This window comes from Nelusetta ayraudi, unplaced genomic scaffold (assembly GCF_046127955.1).
Source record: "Nelusetta ayraudi isolate G7.1 ecotype Tasmania unplaced genomic scaffold, CSIRO-AGI_Nayr_v1 ptg000160l, whole genome shotgun sequence".
Classification (NCBI taxonomy): domain Eukaryota; kingdom Metazoa; phylum Chordata; class Actinopteri; order Tetraodontiformes; family Monacanthidae; genus Nelusetta; species Nelusetta ayraudi.
In genome coordinates, this window is record NW_027466210.1 from 466,204 (window position 1) to 485,293 (window position 19,090).

Consider the following 19,090-nt stretch of genomic DNA (forward strand, 5'->3'; position numbering starts at 1 on the left):
TCATTCAGGAAGTGTCCTGCTTCCATTCACGTCTATATAGGTTTCAGGCACCTGCTGCAGCGCGGCCAGCTGCCACGGCGTCTGGGGGGGGTGGGGGGTGGGGGGGGTGTGTGGGAACTAGCCGGCTGAACCGTGAACACGCACGCGCGCACACGGACACACAATGGAGAGGACGCACAACAACACGGAGCGGGAAAACAATCGTCTCGCAAACACTCAAACAAACACCGCTGGAAAAAAGGTCAGGAAAGAGGCGGGATTCCCACGGTTGCACGCACGCACGCGCGCACGCACACACGCACACACCTTGTTGGCAGGTTTCTCGGTGCTCTTGACTGCTGGCTCAGGCTGCAGCTGCTTGCCCTTCTTCGACGGCGTCCTCTTGATCTTGGGGGAGTGGAACTTGTCCATCAGCTTCATGGTGAAGGAGGACAGATGGGACCGCTGCGAGTCTGCACAAACAGAGGGGAGAGCAGGAAGTTGAGCGGCCGGTTGGCGGAGGAGGAGAAGGAAGGTTTTCGAGGCAGCGTTGAAGGTTCGGATGCACTCAAAAGAAGAACAGAAGAAGACAAGGAGAGAAAAACTTTTTGGGAAGGTGATTAAAAATAAAATAAAATAAAAATCACGTAAAAAAGATGAATTTTTCGAAATTTCAAAAAAAAAAATGAATAAATAAAAAATCTCTTAATTTTTGTTCTCTTCTTGTGGCCCTAATCCTCTACTGTAGAATTACCAGGACAGTGAAGTTCCAATATTCATACATTTTCAGACTTTTATATTTCTTTCATCCCAAACTCCAGCAAATCAGTTAAGTTAAATAAAGGACTTACACCCCTTTATTTAAAAAAACACTCATGAATTATTTGTCATTGTTTGCGTTTGTCGGTCTTATGACAAGGACTGTATTTTTTTTTTTTTAACATTTCGACTCTGATGCTAAAAACTCGACGTGCAGCAGGAGCCAAACCATTAAAAACGAGGAGAGACCACCAGTCAAGTGGTGCGCTCGCGTGCACCATCGATCTGCATGTCCCACTCAAATCCACCCTACTGTTCTCACCCCTCCCCCTCATCCCTAATCCCCCGCCGTCATCCCTTTCATTCCAGCGAAAAAAAAGCCAAAGTTTGCTGAGGCAGTCAAGGACGCGGTTATGTGTCTCATTACAAAAATAAAATAAAAAATGTTGATGAGAAAGCATCTTCTGAAGCTTCCTGCTGATGCAAGAAGCATGTGACGATGAGGCGTTCGTGACTCTGGGGTGAGTGGGGGGGGGGGGGTTCCTTGCTTTAACACCAGCGCATTTCTCAAATTATCTCCACGGCGGACGAAAATAAACGCGCCGCTTCCTATTATTTTTTTTTGGCGGATTATAAATAGTGCGCGGCCGCTTCCATAATCTGACTTTCTGGAAACGCGTGTGACGCAAGAGTCACCTATAATCTGCGTCCGACCTACTTCCTGAAACTCCGACAGGTCAAAATCTACACGACAGTTCCACACGTATCTGCTCCCACGACCGCGACACTTGAACTCAGCCGCATCACAAAGAAAAAGCGATTCTCGGACGAATACATACATTTGTCTGCAACACAGTTCTGTCACTCTGGTGCCTTTCATTTTTTCCCCTTCTCCGTCTGCCTGTTTCGTCTTTATTAATTCATACCACCGGCAAACAGAAGGAGAAAAAAAAACAAAAACAACCCAAGAGCAGGCGAGGCGGCGTCGAGCATAAAAGGGATGAAAGACAAATAGTTTATCTGAGAGTCAGACGTGGAGAGAGGGAGCCGTGCGACAAGCAGATGTCTGGATCAATACCACTCCAGCGCGCCCACATTCTCACGCGGGCCGGGACGCTGCGCCGGCAGCCAGATCCCATTTTATGGCAGCGCGCGATAAGCGGAACATACGATTTGGACGGCTCCGGGATCCTCCGCGTGAATTTAGCGGCCCTAATCCCATGTTTGACCTTATTTCCACCTCGGTCGGCCGGCCCGGCATCGCACGGGCGCTTTCAGCCGCCTCCCGTCTCCCAAAAAGTCGAGGTTCATTTACAGATGCAGCCACGGACTTGACATCGAGCACAATGCGTCACCGGCCGCGCCAGCGACACAGCTGGACCCTCAGACACCAGCGCACCCCCCCCCCCCCCCCCGGGGGGCTGCTTCTCCAGCGTCGGCATCCTCCGCCTCCACCCACCCACCCTACTCACTCTCTCGCTCCATCTCTTCAGTGTGCGAAAGTCTGGCACGCTGTTAAAAAAAAATGAGTCAAGGCGAAGGAAGGTGTGGAAAAAGTCGCCCGGGGAGAAGCGGAGAGCCGAGCAGCTTCCACCCTCCACTCCCACGCTGCTCTGAGCGACCAGGCCGTGATGTCATCGGCTCTTATGTCTCCAAACTGAACAGCCACCAACTCAGTATGAGGCTTTTTTTTTTTTTTTTTTTTTTTTAAGCAACAACAACAATTTTTATCATTACAGTTTCCTGTTTTTGTTATTTTTTTCCTTCCCTGCGCAGCAACTCTTGCGACGGCCTTTACACTGTACTAACGCAGCCAAAATTAGACCTGCATTAGCTAGCAAGTCTTCTTTAGTGCAACATTATCGGTTTTAGTCATGGCTTTAGAGGCTGAACGCATGTCATCTAAAAGGAACTATTGGCATGGAAATACACATGGGTGGTTGAGTGTGTGCGTCCAAACAGTCTCCCTGATTCTTACTTAATGTTTAGAACTTGTTATTCCTAATTGATTGTACTTGACTCACTTTATTACTTTTTTTTTTATTGCACTATGGGGAGAAAGCCCAACCAATTTCATTGTCGCGACCCGTTGCAATGACAATAAAGGAAATTTGATTTGCTTTGATAAGATGGAAAAGTGCAGATTCAGTTTGATATGAAGTCATCCGCATATAAAAAGCATTTCTATTTGCATAAAAAGTGTCTCTGCCAGTACAGAGGCCCAGGATATAGACGTTGCTGTGGTTTTGTGACTTTGTCCCGGCGTCTCAGCGTCTAAGATTCGATGCGGCATCAAGTGAAACATTATTAAACCTGCATTAGCGTCGGGGATGGATGTGGAATTCGCCAATGAAAGACAAATGTTTGCAGAGTGATGCAGGGCGACTGAGTCCGAGGTGAGTTTCTGCAGGGCGAGCGACTCGGCTGACTGCTATCTAAAGTGACATCATAGCCATAGGCTGGAGGCTGGAGACGGCAAAAACAAAAACACACACAGCACTTACTTACTTACTTAGTTCACAACATGTTTTTCTTACCACGGGGTTGTCAAACCGAACTGTGAAACTCCCCCCCACGCTGAGGTTTGATTTCTGCCACTGTCCAAACATCTTCTCCCGCTCCCCTCCGTCAACTCAAAGCGGGCCGGTAAACAGTGAGGGGAGCTCACAACTCCATAAAGGGTGAGGTCTGTCTCTCTGTGCTGTAAACTGAGGCCGTCCCAAAGAGGTCTGGGCGACACGCTCTCCTGAGCCTCGCCGTGCAGCAGCGTGAGCCTCCAAGTTTAACAGCCCGGCCGTGAAATGTTACCCGCAACATCAGCGAGATGCAAAACAACAACAATGGCAAAAAAAAAAAAAAAAACAACTGGAAGTTCATCGTCAAGCTTGATCTTTTTTTTTTTTTTTTTTTTTTTTTAGGAAGAAAGTAAAAAGAAAACAGACCAGGCAATGGCAGAGTAAAGTAAGACCGCACAGCAAGGAATCTAAAGAGTAAATATCCAGTGTGGACATTTAAAAAGTGTAAACACTTAAACAGCTTTCGGGTCATTTTTAAGTAAACAGCGCAGTTTCAGCGAGTCCTGAACAACAGAGAGTCGGAGGCTTTGTCACACAGAGCCGCGTTGCAGCAGAGACCCCTGCATGACAGCACCAATGCTACATTCTCCAAGTCCTCGAAACTCACACTTAGCCAAGGGTTTCTCGACTGTCTGGGATTTTTGGCTCCGCGGCCAAAGTACGCAACAAAACGACAAAACCTGTTCTCTTTCTTTCTTTTACAGACAGGAAAGGCTTTAAATGATTTGTTTGAGAACGTTAACAAATCATCGAATTTCAAAATGAGAGGAATCACAGACTCGGAGAAAGAGAGTCAGAAATCTGGAGCTCCCGAGTCAATGGTTGTGATCGGTAACACTGGTGGTGATTGAATAACTGACACGGTGGAAGATTGATCTGGCTGCTGCTCAGAACAGGTGTGTGATCTATACATGAGACCTCAAAGACCCCTCAGAGAAGAGAACTGGGCGGATAGTGACAGGCTGCGCTTGATCTCCACACACACACACACACACACACACACACACACACACACACACCTGTCACCTCCCGCTGGACTACCCTGTGGTCTGTTTCAGTGAAAGTGAGCAAACTTAACTTGTGTGTGAACGCCGAGGCTGAACAGCACATGACCAAGAGACATAAAAAAGAAAGAAAAGAAATCTGCACATTTATATTTATCCAGAAAACAGCACTGTTCCCAATATGGCAAAGACAGGCTTCGGCGTCTGTTGATGAAAACATCAGTCAATGGAATTCTATAAGATAGAAGTCCTTTAAGTTAAGTTTGAATATAAAAAAATTAGGACAGACAGCGCAGCCTGTTCACGGTCCGTCTCACAGTAACTGCGAAAACAAGACAACCCCAGACCCCAATCTTCAGAAGCGAAAACTTTCTGTGGAGCAACTCTGCAGCCGAGGAGACAAACAGCAAAGGGGAGAAAAAATAGAGCCGAACGTTCAGCAGGAAGCCGTTAAGCGCTTCCAACTTAGTCGCCTCTCTCCACTGCAGCAGTTAGCTTCCTGCTGGTGGCGTCGCCGGTTATCAGCACCCAGCACTGTGCTGGTGGCGGTGGTGGCGGCTGACGTGGGAGGACTCGAGCCAAGGCGGCAGGGACGGGAGGAGAAGCCGGGCTCACGGCTGGTTTGGGGACTAATGGAGAATGGAGGCAGCCGCTCTTAGCGCTTCTCCAGCTGTTTGCCGTTTAAGCAAACAGCCCCGCCGCGCGAGCGCAAGAAAATTGGATACAGTAGACGCCCGGCGCTCAGTTGACTCATTATTATCTGGAGTAATTAACCGAAACAACCGGACAGAGGAGAAACAGAAGACGCCGTCTGTGACAAATCAAATCATCAGAGGAGGCTTCTGCACGGAAAGGCTGGCTTTCCAAGGCCAGACCGGAACAACTGTCCTGGTGTGGCTGCAATGAATATTGAGTGATATGAATTGACTCTCCCACAGATCATTTAATTCTAAAATCAATTACGTAAATGGAAATTACTATTCCAGAACCCATTTTTTCAAATTTCATTTCTTCTATGAAAAAAGCAGTGGCGCTTTTATAAAAAAAACAAAACAAATGAGAATATTTTAAGTTGCCATAATATACCCTTTTTTTTTTTGGCTAACCTTATTTTTCCATTGTTCTGGGGAAAAAGTGAAAGGCTCATGTATATTGCACAAAATAAAAAAGACCTGCTGTACCATTTTTGCACACGTTGTAATAACCTGCACAAACAATAAACTCTGCGTGTCGACGGCGAAGAGCAGTTCCGTCATTTACGGGTCAGCGGCCGGGAGTGAATTTCCTCGTGGTGATGGAGGCGTGTGGCACCGGGCCCGTGCTGCTGCACCCTAGCCAGCCAGCAGAGCGTGGCCGCGCGTTGCCAAGCCTGTCTGTAATCAAGATCCGTATCAGTGAACAGTCACTCGTTCGACGTTCAAAGAGGTAAAAAGTCGTTAGTGTGAGACAGCGCCCCGCCCTCAGAGTCGCCGAAAACGCGGAAATATATTCCAACTCGGCGACCCGATTAGCAGCTGATCAAACATGTGACACCTCGCATTCTTCTGCCTGCTTCCTCCTAAAGTTCACATTGCGTGGCTCCAATCCATTTCAAAATACAACACAGTGTCCCATTCAAGCACACAGAAGGAGGGTCTTTTTTTGTGGGGCGGATCTATAATTCAACAGAACCGAAAATGATTTATTCACGCGAGAGCTACCAAATATACGGCAGCGTCTTTCTGCCTTGATGCACGAACGCACGCACGCACGCACCAAGGCACCTTCCTTGCATGACGACCAGCGGTGTAGGTACAAAATCTGTCCGGCTACGAGATCTGTCCAAGGTCTTTACGGCAACTCTATTAGGACAAACTACAACGTGGTTCAATAGATAGTTAGATAGATAGATAGATAGATAGATAGAAAGACAGAATATGACAATATGATTATATACAAATAGATATACTGTAATGTAATTATATCCATCTATATATAATCATATATATAGTCATATCTATGTATCTACCTATCTGATGTTCGACCGCGATGTAGTTTGTCCTAATAGAGTTGCCATATGCGACGTTGTCGGCACTCGCCGGACCCCGGACAGATCTTGTAGCCCATACAGATTTTGTACCTAAACCAGGTCGGCTTTGGTTGCCAGGTTGGGGAAGGTAGGTACGATTAAAAAAACAACAACCCGACAACAAAAACACAACTCCCCCTCTCAGAGACACACAGCACAATCTTGTGATGTGCGATCCAATTGGCGTCTTCCTCCCGCTGCAGCGCCACAACAGAGGGACACTGTCCGGGAGACAGAGAACGAGGCGTCCGATCCGACGACAGCGAGAGGAAACAAACACTGCGCTTTCTAGTCATAACACACGGCTCAAAAATAAACCGGCGCTGCGCCTGCTGCTCTCATCGCCGTCGAGGTCAGAACGGGACATCCCATCCTGCGGCCCCGTAATCACACGGCTCACAGGTGAGATGTGGGCGGACGCGGCGAGAGGGTAGCGGAAGCGGCGGGTCAGCGTGAAGCTTTTCGAGTCAGTCACACTTTCACAATCGCCTCAACCGGGGCACCACTGCGGTTGGCGGCTGTCGTCCAACAGCAAGAAAGGTGGTCGTGATGGCCTCCAGCACCACGGCGGCCCCGAGTGCAGGAGGGGTGGTCGTAGGAAATAGGTGGGGGAAAAACCTCGAGAAGTCTAGCAAGAAGAAATCCTGAAAACTCTGAATATAATCTGACATTGGCTGCGTTTCCATGACCACTAGAATTGTGCAAAACCTAAATATTGCAATAAACAAATGGCTAATGGAAATGCCTTAACTTGGAAAAACCACTCAAATATTGCTCAAAGGTTTTGACGCTCTCATGAGGTGGTTTTTCAGACGTATTGATATAGAGGTATATCACAAAAATGTCATGGAAGAAAGGAGAGACGGAACATATTTTTTTTTTTTTACAAGTAATTAAAAAAAATATATAACAACCACTTTTGACAGCAAACAACATCGAAATGCAGATTTATCGCAAAATGTTTTGTACCTTCATCCTCCTTAAAGTGGGGTCTCACGGGACCAGATTTAATGAGAATTACGGCTTATGCGATTCACACCATTCAATTGAAACACCTGCAAATCGCAATTGTATTTTGTCGAAATTTTGGAAAAATACCGCTTTTATTTTGCGAAAAACTTTCATGGAAATGTAGCTGTAGGCGAGCCACTCCTTTGTTTGGATCTCACATTGCTGTCTGATCTGTTTTGCAGACGGGTTTCAAAGCAGATTTGTATTATTTTTTTTTTATTTAAAAAAAATCCACCGTTATGCTCATGATACGTCTCACTTCTCTAATCGGCTTTACTACGGCTGACCAGTGAATTAGATTTCAGTTTCAGATTCCGGATTGTCACGATCGCAAGGCCAAAAAATAATTGAGGGGAAATTCTCATTATTGTTATGATGACACATGTCACGACACGTGGGTAAGTGTTGCCAGTTGCGTCACTTTCGGGAAAAAAAAAATTGTTGTGTTTCAGTGGCATATTAAAATCCGTTAACAGCCAAAAATAAATTATGTGGAACTCGTGTCGAATCACTGCGATTCCAATTCTTGCTACAATCGTACAGTTGTTACGCAGTAGACGAAACCAGTTCTTGGAAACAAAGCATATTTCCTTTACTCCTTCCTCGCTCATTAGTCCAGTTAAAAGGGCCTTTCATCTAATTAACTCAGCTCCTCACAGTCAAATTAAGTGCGCAGTTTTAAGTAAAGATCCACCAGTGGCCGTATAAACTCCAAATAGCTGCTTTGACAGACCACGCAGTTGCATGAAATACCATCAGAATGGTGTGAAAGAGAATTCGATCGAGCAGCCGATTACCGTTGAGACTTTTCTCACACCTCCCACTCACGTCGATGTCTCGCAACTCTGATGCAGGCTCCTGCACTGCATCTATGTGATACATTAGAAGAGGGTGAGACCATCAGCTCCGAGTACTGCAAAAAAAAACCTCCTCCTTCTTGAGTGTCCTCTGACCGCTGCCGCTGGAATCCGTTCTGCTTATTTTTCAACAATCTTTCCTTTGCTGCCGCTGGAGCCGCTGCTAGTTTACACTCACCGGTACCCGCCGTTCACACACTAGGAACCCACGCTTCCTTCTTTTTTTTTCTTAGTTAGCTTGTGCGTGCCAGTGTCTGCTCTGCGAAGACCACATGCAAACCAAGTGACAGAAGAAAAAAAAAGTCCTCATCCCAAAAATAACACGATGGCCATTTACCGGCATGTGACACTTTTTTTTTTTTTTTTTTTAAGCACTGCTGTTCCTGTATCGCTCTTTTATAGTGACATCAAACCTCAACGACTGAGAAAGAGAAATGATTTGAGTTTTAGACACAGTGGACCTTTGTGCGAGCTAAGAAAATTAACCTCGAGTTTTTTGCGCATTTTAATTTGTAGTTTTGCTCCTCACGGTTCTGACCAATCTGAAATTTAAATTGCATTTTATGGTCAACTGCGCTGGTGGAGCCATGAAGTCTCTAAGATTTTTAATTTTTTTACCCACTGGACTGTTTTGAACTGAAAAAAATGGTAGATAATGTATACATTTACACACACACACCCTTGAATGTGTCAGTAGCTGTGTTTCCATTAGTTTTTCGCAAAATATGCTAGCTTTTGTTTGATTATGTTTGTTTGCTGTCAAGAATGGCTGTTATATTTTTTATCCTTGATTAGATGTAAAAAAATATTCAGTCTCCACCTCCGTCCAAACACAATGTGCCATTTTCACTTGAAGTGAACTGGTCACTTGACCCCCCTGCGTAACGTCTGCTGACGCGTGAATGCGAAAAAAGTGTTTCCATGACACTTTTGCGATATACCTCTAATTCGATATAGGTCTGAAAAAGCACCTCATGAGAGTGTCAAAACCTTTTAGCCACATTTGAGAGATTTTTCGAAGTTTAGGCGTTTCCGTGACCAGTTTTTTATTGCGATATTTAGCTTTAGCGCAATTCTAGGGGTAATGGAAACGCAGCTAGTGCCTTGATAAGTAAACCTGAGGCATCTCAACACACTGCATTAACCCTCTGCAATAACCTTTCTTTATGATTAGCCACGTTCCAGTTATCCTCCCGCTTCGAGTCTTCTGCACTTTTTTTGTTGCACGGTTCCACCAGTCCTGGTTGGGGTCTCGCGGAGGGCCGACGGACGAGCTAATGGAACCAGTTAATGGGAGCAGTTGGCACGGCAGGTCAGCGGGGTCGCAATAAAAAGCTGTGCGGGGAGGTAGCCCCGAGGCCTGGGTCACTCGATCAGCATCCCCCACCTCCCCGCCACACACACACACAAACACGCACACAAACAATGCCCATCGACAGACAGACACGAACGAGCGCACAAAGAGTTCCTCTAAACTATTCAACCACGAGCGAGAGGTCGCCGAGGGGATGCCATGGGTGGGGGTGGGTCGTGGGGGGTGCAGCTTTTTTTCGACGGCATCAGCAGCAGCAGCTCGAAAAAACTCGCGGGCGAGTTCGTCGTACAATGCGAGAGCAGAGCCGTGCACGGTCAGTGTCACACAAGGCCGCAGAAAAAGTCAGCCAGGTAGAAAACAAAGTGTATAGAAAATGGATGACCCCTCAAAATAAACAGTTTCTAACATTTGTATTGTAATCGATTATTGATTAATTGTGGATTAGGAATTTAATCGATTGAATTAAATTAGCTGAACATTTTTTAAACGGGTAGTTAATATCATAACAGTGTAGTTACAGGAAAGAGCAACCTGTAGATACCGTGATGGTCATAATACAACTAGAACAAGTTACTTTTAAACAACCTTTTTTTTCTTTCTTTTTTTGAATGAAATGTCACCAATTAGAAGTCAACTTAGAGTCAGAGGATAAATGTTTAGGTTTGTTTTTACTGTTCTCTAACGTAAAAATGGGTCACATTGGACCCTCAACTTGATTTAAGGGTTGAAGAATGTGTTCCTTGCACATTATTCATTATTCATTATGAAATTTAGGTTGTCATGAAGAATCGCCACTGAATTGGTCAATCAACTAACGATTAATGTACAAATCGATATTTGCATCCCTCATTTTCTAAACTAGAAAAAAAAAATAATAGGAGTTCACTAGCTGCTTTGCATGAACTCACTGTAGCTATTGACCTGATCCTGCCATTGATTAGGGGCCGTGTTGCCGAGGGACAGCTGAGCGGTGACGGCAGCGGTGACGACACTCTGTTTTGTCGCTTCACTGAGGGGCAAGGACGCCGACATGTGAGGTCGGGTGGGAAACCTCCCTCTCTTACGCACTCACACACACACACACAAACACACACTACCCCGGGTACCCCTCCCATTCCTTCCCCCCTGACGCCGAGGCCATTGGCACCGTTTCCTGTCCCTTGTCTCCGTGGTGGAGAGCCGCTCCCTCTTTTCTAGAGAGAGAGAAAAAAAAGACCGCTGTGTAGTCTGGGACGGCCGGGGGAGCACAGCTCCGTTTCCGTGGCCTTACACAGCACATACACGCATACACACACACATAGACGCTGACAGTGACCTACAAGCGGCAGAAACAGCCTCAGAATCCGCCTGATCCACTCGGTGACCTTCTGGTTTACAGCGTTTCCTGCCTCTAGTCGCCTCGTTTTTTTTTGTTTTTTTTTCACCAAGAGCCTCTTTATGCTCCAGTGTTTCTGCAGAGCGAGAGCTGAAGACGGGCCTCCGGCAGGCAGGCAGGCAGGCAGGCAGGCAGGCAGGCAGGCAGGTTTACCTTGGGTGAGCAAGAGCGACAGACTCAAAAGGAACCACAAGTCGCTATAAATACCCGGCCTGTCGCTATCTGTGACATCAAGCGGCGCTGAGGGGGGAAAAAAAACACACAAAAAAAACGACGGCGGCGCGACGGCTGGGAACCGCTGTGATCCGCGGCGATGGATTCTAGAGTTCTCGGGCGAGCGGCGGCAGCTGTAAAACACTCGAGATCCTCCACGCAGACAAAGAGCCGCACGACTCGAGAGCCGATCACTTGAGCCGCCGAGACGACAGACGTAGAGAGATAGAGGGGCACACACACACTTGTGTGTAGGTGTATACGTATGTATACACCTACACACAAGTGTGTGTAGGTGTATGTATATGTACATATATGTATGCATACATATATACATATATGTGTGTATATATATATATATATATATATATATATATATATATATATATATATATATATATATATAATATAAATGAGGCTTGCCCCAGTGTATTAACGAGATTGAATAAAGGTGTGTGTGTGTGTATATGTATATGTGTATATATATATATATATACATATACACATACTGTATATGCATATATATACATATAGACAAATATATATACACACATACAGTATATATATACATACAAACACACACACACACACGCGCACGCACACACACACACACACACACACACATAAACACACATGCATATGTATGTATACACACATGTACACATACATACATTCATACAAATACATATAAAAGAAGACAGCATTCTTGTGAGTAATGGCCCTCGAGCAGCGAGGAGTGGTACGGCTCTCGCACGTCGGGCCGCCTCACAAAGACGAGCTTGTCTGCAACAGCGGGCCACTTGTCATCGTCCACTTGACACTTTGAGCGCACAACCGCATCACAAACCATCTCTCGTCTCGCAGCGCCGCTGCTCGCGTTGCGTACGACGGTTTTCAGACTGACGGAACAACGATCGACGACGACAACAAAGAATGAAGTGAACGGAAGTGAAAAAAGAAAAAAGAGAAAAAGACGACGGATGATTGACGGGTCTGCCGCAGAGAGACAGACTGGCTCCGGCACAGTCGCGTGTACCAATTAGGAAGTCGTCGTTGAAGACGATGTCATTGATGAATGATGCAACGGGAGCCGCGGTGACGCCCGCAGACGCGTCGACACAGAGCGTTGCGATCTTTACGAGCGTGCCGCGTCACGTAATTCTTCTCCAGAGATGTTACGTGAGGACTTTTTTTTTTTTTTTTTTTAATACTGTTTACCATGCGGCTGGTTTCTAATTACTTGCGCCGTATTTTTCCGCCTTGTGTCGCGCTCGCTTCGCCAGCGTCACCCTGGAACGTGGTTCAAGCCTAGCGATGAAATCCCCGGTGATGTCACAAAGGGACACATCCAAACGTCAGTGGCAATACCCTAACCCCAGGCGATGTCAATTCTGCCCTTTGAGATCGTCAAAATAAAAGCTACGTTTTAGCAAGAAGCTACAACAAAATATGATCATCTGCATTTTGGATAATAAATGACACCTTTTTTTTTCTTAGAAGTTTAACACTTACACCCATCACACCAGATGTGATGCTATCTGCCGGCCCGCTGGAGTGACGTCACTGGATTTACCCTGCAGTTGCAGTTCAGCTCGCACATATTTACGGTTTCATTCTTCTGGAGATGTGCTGATATAACATTTCACTGTGCAGACGTTAGTCAAAATTCCAGGAATGCATTACGTCAAACACGACTGGACAGCCAATCATTACCCAACATCTCTTTCCCACTTCTTCTTTCAACGCATGATGGTAAAAGAGAAAACGGGGGCTTTAAACATAATTATTAATAGTTTTATTTTAATCATCGAATCATATCGATTACAGAACCGTGTCTAAAAAAAAAAAAAAAAAGGGGGCAGTTCGTTTTATTCTGCAGCACGCCCCTGATGTGAGGTTTAATGATGAACAAGAGCATAAAATGTGCTGAATTTGACCTCAAATTGAGTACGTCTCAATGGCTTTGACCAAAGTTCACCCACCGCGGCGGGAAACTTCAATCACCGGCAAACTGTTTCCTTGGCAGCTCATAAATCCACTGTGCCGCCTGTTTTACTGCCGCTTTCAAATACGTATCCTCGTGTTTATGCCGCGGGAGGAGCTCTGCCTCGGCGGAAGTGAGCCGACGGGAGGCAAACATGGAAGTCTATTAGACGCGTCCCGCTCAGAGGGAAGCCGGTCCCAGCCGCTGAGGCAATAAACACGAGCCTCGCGCTCGGTTGTGATGAACAGATATCAAAAACCTGCGCACCGCCAGCACGGCCAGACGACCGCACGGCAGCCTCGACAACAACTGGGACTTTTTCTCCCCCCCCGCCGCCACCGCTTTTTCACTTCTCTCAAATCCTGATTTAGACTGGCGTCGGAAACTGGCAGCAGTGTGGGACATCCCCTTCATTGTGCGCCAAACTCCCTGACCCGGCCGTGCCACCCTGGGGTCTGAGCCATTCGCAATACTCAACACACACACACACACACACACAGCAATCCATTTTCAGTAACCTCACATATTCTTGCAGCTTTTGGAGATTGCTGTATTCCTGCAGCGGCGAGAGGCAATCCACTATTTCTGGCCGCCGCAGCCCGCCGTGCTCGCTGCTGCACCGTAGCTCGGGAATAAAAAAAACAAAAAAAACTGCCTGCACAAGACAAATGTATGTTCTTCATTCAACATCCTTGCACATCCATTGTACTGTGCTGTTTGCAAGGTGGTCTTCGTGCAATAGTCTGCTTTTATAAGGCCTTTATAAGGTTCCAGGAACCCCAAAAAAAAAGAAAAAAAAAGAAAAATCACAGTTGGAATTATTTCATTGAAATTCTATTTTCTGGAGGGGGAGGGGCCGATGTGTGTGACCAAAAAACAAGCAGCCCTTTGAGAATCTGGCAAACTGTCTGCAATCAACAGCAGCAATAACAACAACAACAACAACAAAAGAATGCAGGACATTGAGCCCAACAGCTTCCGGGAAACCGCTGAGGTGAAATGTCAAGGCTGTCGAGATAGTGTGGATCAGAAACAAGGCAAAGACCACATGGACGAGCCGGCGGTCGACTCAACAGGATATCAGCTGGTGCGGGACAGCACAGAGTGTCTGGCACTTGCTCAAAATGGGAATACATCAATCTGTTTCTTTTCGAGAAAGCCCCCCCCCTCCCCCAACACACACACACACACACACACACACACACACACACACACACACACACACACACACACACACACACACACACGCATAAGCAAGCTCATCTAATGGTCTCAGCGCAGGACCAGAACTGAAAGAGGAGGCACTTGATCCAAGATTATGGAGTTTCACTCTTGGTTTTTGCTTCTGCCAGTGTGAGGTCTGAGATCACAGAAAGGATCAAATTACTTTAAGTGTGACAAGTGCATTTTGGTGGACGCACTTGTTCGCAGAGTTAATCTTTAATCTGCACAGTATGGGGAGGGCGCAAGCAGGGTGACCAGTTTGGTTCAAGCATCCAATACAAATACATCCTCCAGAGGCTGGAGCCCGCGTGTCGCTCACGTGCATGCTGACAAAAGCTGTGTTTCCATTAGTTTATCGTAAAATAAAAGTGTTTTTTTTTCTAAAATTTCGACAATGTACAATTGCCATTTGCAGGCGTTTCCAATGAATGGTGTGAAGCACATGAACCGTAATTCTTGTAAAATCTCAAAACTACGAGAATTCTCGCGAGACGTAATTCTTGTAAAATCTCCTCCTGCGAGATTTACGAGAATTACGTTTGCTTTTGTTTGCTGTCAAGAATGGCTGTTATATTTTTCTCTTTGATTACATACGTCTGAAAAACCACCTCATGAGAGCGTCAAAACCTTTTAGCCATATATGAGTGGTTTTTCGAAGTTTAGGCGTTTCCAATTCCATTTTTTATTGCGATATTTGCACAATTCTAGGGGTAATAGAAACGCAGCTACAGTCTTGGCGCGGTTGCTTTTGTTGCCGGGATTCAACAGGCAGCAAACAAACCACAGCAAAGGTTTGATTCGAGTGCGAAAAGCTGCATTACGTTGTGGCAGCGTGTCTTCCTCCGATCACATGACTCTGTGTTGACAAACTGGGCTTTCAGAGTAACCATAAAGCTGCATTACATCTGTCCTGAAGTGATGTGTAATTACGCGTTTTATTGAAAAATAAAGAAAATAAATTTAAAAAAAAAAGTTACAAATAACCCAGATGCTCTTGGCTCTTGTTACTGTGTCTGACTTCCTGTCCAGGCCCAATCTGCTGCGTGCAGCTGGACGCATCGTCCATCACAAATGGACGCAGGCAAAACCGGATCACGCAGGAAATGTGTCTGGCGTTGCAGATACAGCAAGTAGCAGGAGAAACGTGACAGAATTTGACAATACTGTCTTTGCAATATTTACCGTTGTTGTCCAGACCGTTGACAACGATCGCAGCCTAAAGGGCAATTACGAGCTTTGGGGTTGTAGTAAACAAACGGCTGCTAGGATGAAATAATCTGATTTATTAAGTCGAGGACGCCGCAGACTGTGCTTTCAAAACATGGTATTGCGCCACTTGGAAGTACGCAATTGCACAACACACAGCTTGACTACCTGTTTAACCTTAGTGGCTTCGTTCCAATGGAGCCTTTTAGATGTCACTGGCTCACCAGGGTGGCTCTGTGCACGCCGCTCAATGGGAGAAGAAGAAGCACCCATACCGTATGAGTGTCGACCAATCAAAATGAGGCCGAAGCTCATTGTGTGGCCCGACGGCACACAGGCTTATGAGCCACAGTGGGAGGCGGCTTCGTTAAACAGCTACTGAGATTTCCAGCCCGCAGAGAAACAAACAGCATTTTTTTTTTGTATTGTATGAGTGGATTAAGACCTGAGCACCTGGACACACTGACAAATCCTCACCTGATGAACCCAGATTAGAGGAGCTGCTGCTGCTGTCTACATAGAGCGGAGCTGATAAGGCGGGAGGAGAGACTGCGGCCTGTGACGGAGGGATGTGGCCCTGCACGGCAGTCTCCTCGGACTGGGTCCACCCAAGCCTTTAGCGGAGCAAATGAGCACCTTCCGTAAAGCCACACGACACAAAAAGCACAGAAAGGAATGTCCCCTGCATTTCTGTCTGCCAGCAAGAACGATAGATTTTTTTTTTTTAACGCACTGAAACTCAGAAATTGGTGACAGACGCCTCAGGCAGAGAAGAATCCCAAGGCTGCAGAGGAAGGCAACTGTATAGGAGTGTATATTAACTTATATGATATAAAGTTAGTGTGACATTGTGGGTTGTTGGCTGGACACACTTTACTCTGAGTCAAACGTTATCTGTCAGGTTTGCATTGACTAAAACAGAAAAAAAATACATTCTTTCTTCAGTTATCTTTGGTTAGGAAGGTTGGAATGAGGGAAACTCGAAGCTCAATTTTAAAGAAATGTCCCGTTTCCGTCGTCCATTATCTCGACGTTGCGCAAAGACAGGTGCAAAGTTTCAACCATTTGTCAGCATTTCTAAGAAACACAGCGCTGTTGCCCTCAAAGCTCCCTGTGTGTGCAACCGGTGAAGGTGCGTCTGTACCTGTGTCCTCATCCAGATCCCCCTGCAGTGAGGAGTCTGTGTCCTCTGAGGAGGCCTGCCCCCTCCAGCTTACATTCCCCATCCAAGAATCCACGCAGCTCCTTTTCCAGGACTAATAACAACGGTCAAAGTCTTTTCTTTTCTTTCTTTCTTTCTTTTTTTTTTATATAAACAGCGTTAAGTTGTTGGTCAGACCAGCATTTTCGCAGCACTGCTGAGAGTTAGTCACAGGCGAACTGGTCTTGCATGGTCACTCCGTCCTGAGTCAGCCGTTCAGAGGAAAAAGAGCCGGAAATAGCGCCAAGAGACGGTAAGAGGAATCGAAATGCGATGAGCTTTTGCCGAGTCCATTGTTTTTATTTCGGTTAAAACGGCCTCGATTGCATAATCCTAACTGGGGAAGGTCCTGCTGAGGCTGTCCAATCTGCCGCCGCTCGTCCTAGAGAGGCTCCGACACGCAGCTGTCGGGAATATGGAACTGGACAGGCCACCTGTGGGAGTAAATGACCTGCCCTCTGGCTCGCAGGTCAGAGCGGAGGGAGCAAAACAAGGGCGGCATCATCCTCAAACAATTCACGAGAGTGGGAAAAAAAAAAAATCTGTACAACAAACAGATGCGAACTTGCAATCGCGGTTGTAAAATTCTTGAAAGACTTCCGGGAAAATTAAATCCACTCAGTGTTTGTCAAAACCTCCGTTCCCACTGTGACCTCCCCACTGTGATCCGTCCTCCGTCCAGGGACTCAATTCCCATCATTGTTTTACCTCGACTCTCCACCCTTAACTAGATTCCCACCCTCTTTTTCCTTTCCCATAGAGGAGAGAAAAAAAACATATTTACAACAACTGCAAAACCTATAAGGGAGGTACAAGCCTCTCATTCTGCGGGATGGGAGAGCGAAGTTTTTTTCTGCCGTTCAGACCTCAAAATTGCAGCATGTCAAAGCCAGACCCGCGCCTCGCCTTGAGAAACCCTCGGATCAGCCGCGAGCCGTGTGTGTAAACCTAATCACGGGCAACCCTTCCGTAATGGGGACTTCTTTAAGCTCAGGCTTAAAGAGTTGGAGTGACTCAGCCACGAGCAGTTTGCCATTTCCGTGCACCAGACGGGGAGATATTTCAGTCTGGGGGTGATGCAGCGACCACTTAACAGACGCAAAGCCGGCAAATTGACTTACACTCGAGTGTTAACGCTAGGAATGCCTGGGAGTCGACTCCTCGCACTGCAGCTAGACCCCGTCGAAAGCAAACACACAAGACACACATTCCTGCACCGTGCACAGAAGGGGGGTGGGGAGGGGCGCGGGGCCGGTCAGCCTAAAAAAAGGAACGGATGGATCCGTTCCACCATGGGTGGCTACTACCATTGACTGTCCAGTGAGAGAGGAGCTGCGAGCTAAAAATAAGAGCGGCGCGGCGCAGGCACAGCGCTGTTACCGAGACTGATGCGCTTTGAGTGTCGCGCCGCAACCCCAGTAAAATCAACAAATAACCCGTCACCATCGCAGTCATCTCGCGTGGATTCTGTCGTCCAGCTGGTGTATTTGCAAGGGGCAAATTAGGGAGAAAATCTGAGAAAATGAAATATCTTGATGGTTTTAATACAGCAACATAAGTGTTGAGTTTTCATCTTTAACTCTTGTTCTCAAGGGTTTTAATCACTCTGAGAAAACACGGACCATGTCAACAGCAACGACAACGACAACAGCGGTGGCGTAAATGCCCTTTTACCAGCCACAACTGCGGCGGGGAAAACATTCCTCATATCTAATGAGGACCACTAGAGTCCAAAGCCGAAAGAGAAATACGTACACTTAGCATTTAATTATATCAACTTTACTATATTTAGCAAAGCATTCGCGCACTGCTTGGCACAAAGCCGGTCAACACAGCAAGAACTTTCAGGAATGGGTGAGTCAGAGGATTTAGTCTCCAAACAAGGGATACTGTAAGACAGTATTTTTATTTCATGCTCGACGGCAGCAGGCCGAAAACATTTACTGACGATCAGCTTTTGAAAGGAACCATGTTCACTTAAGGAAATGTAACGCTGCATTGCAAATTTAACAAAAAAAAAAAAAAGACAAAATACAACCCTCACTTGGTTGAATGAAGACGAGTTTGCTGCTGCAGACGTCCTTGCAAGAATTTAAATTGTTTATGGATTAACAGCTGCCTAAGTGATGCAGTCATTTGGGCTTCCGATACCAATAATTGGGTTCAGTGTTGAAAGTGACACCGAACCACCCACGTTGATATAGATTAATGGAGCTCCCAAAGAAACACCGGCAATTACTTCTCATACGGAACCTTTCCACATCTGCACAATAAAGCTCCATCTGGTCTGCGAGCTATTAGAACCGTGGCAGCATCCT

General features: G+C 46.3%; 1 protein-coding gene across 1 annotated transcript in view; it reads right to left on the reverse strand.

Moving 5' to 3' along the window:
• rapgef1b (Rap guanine nucleotide exchange factor (GEF) 1b) overlaps positions 1-16,859 on the reverse strand; it is a 38,648-nt gene extending 21,789 nt beyond the window's left edge. The window contains exons 1-2 of the mRNA XM_076013828.1: positions 16,716-16,859; positions 307-452 (exon numbers count right to left, since the gene is read on the reverse strand). Of these exons, the coding sequence (XP_075869943.1) occupies positions 307-452; positions 16,716-16,797 (228 nt within the window). The 5' untranslated portion in view covers positions 16,798-16,859. The remainder of the gene's footprint in view (positions 1-306; positions 453-16,715) is intronic.
• Positions 16,860-19,090: the final 2,231 nt, after the last annotated feature.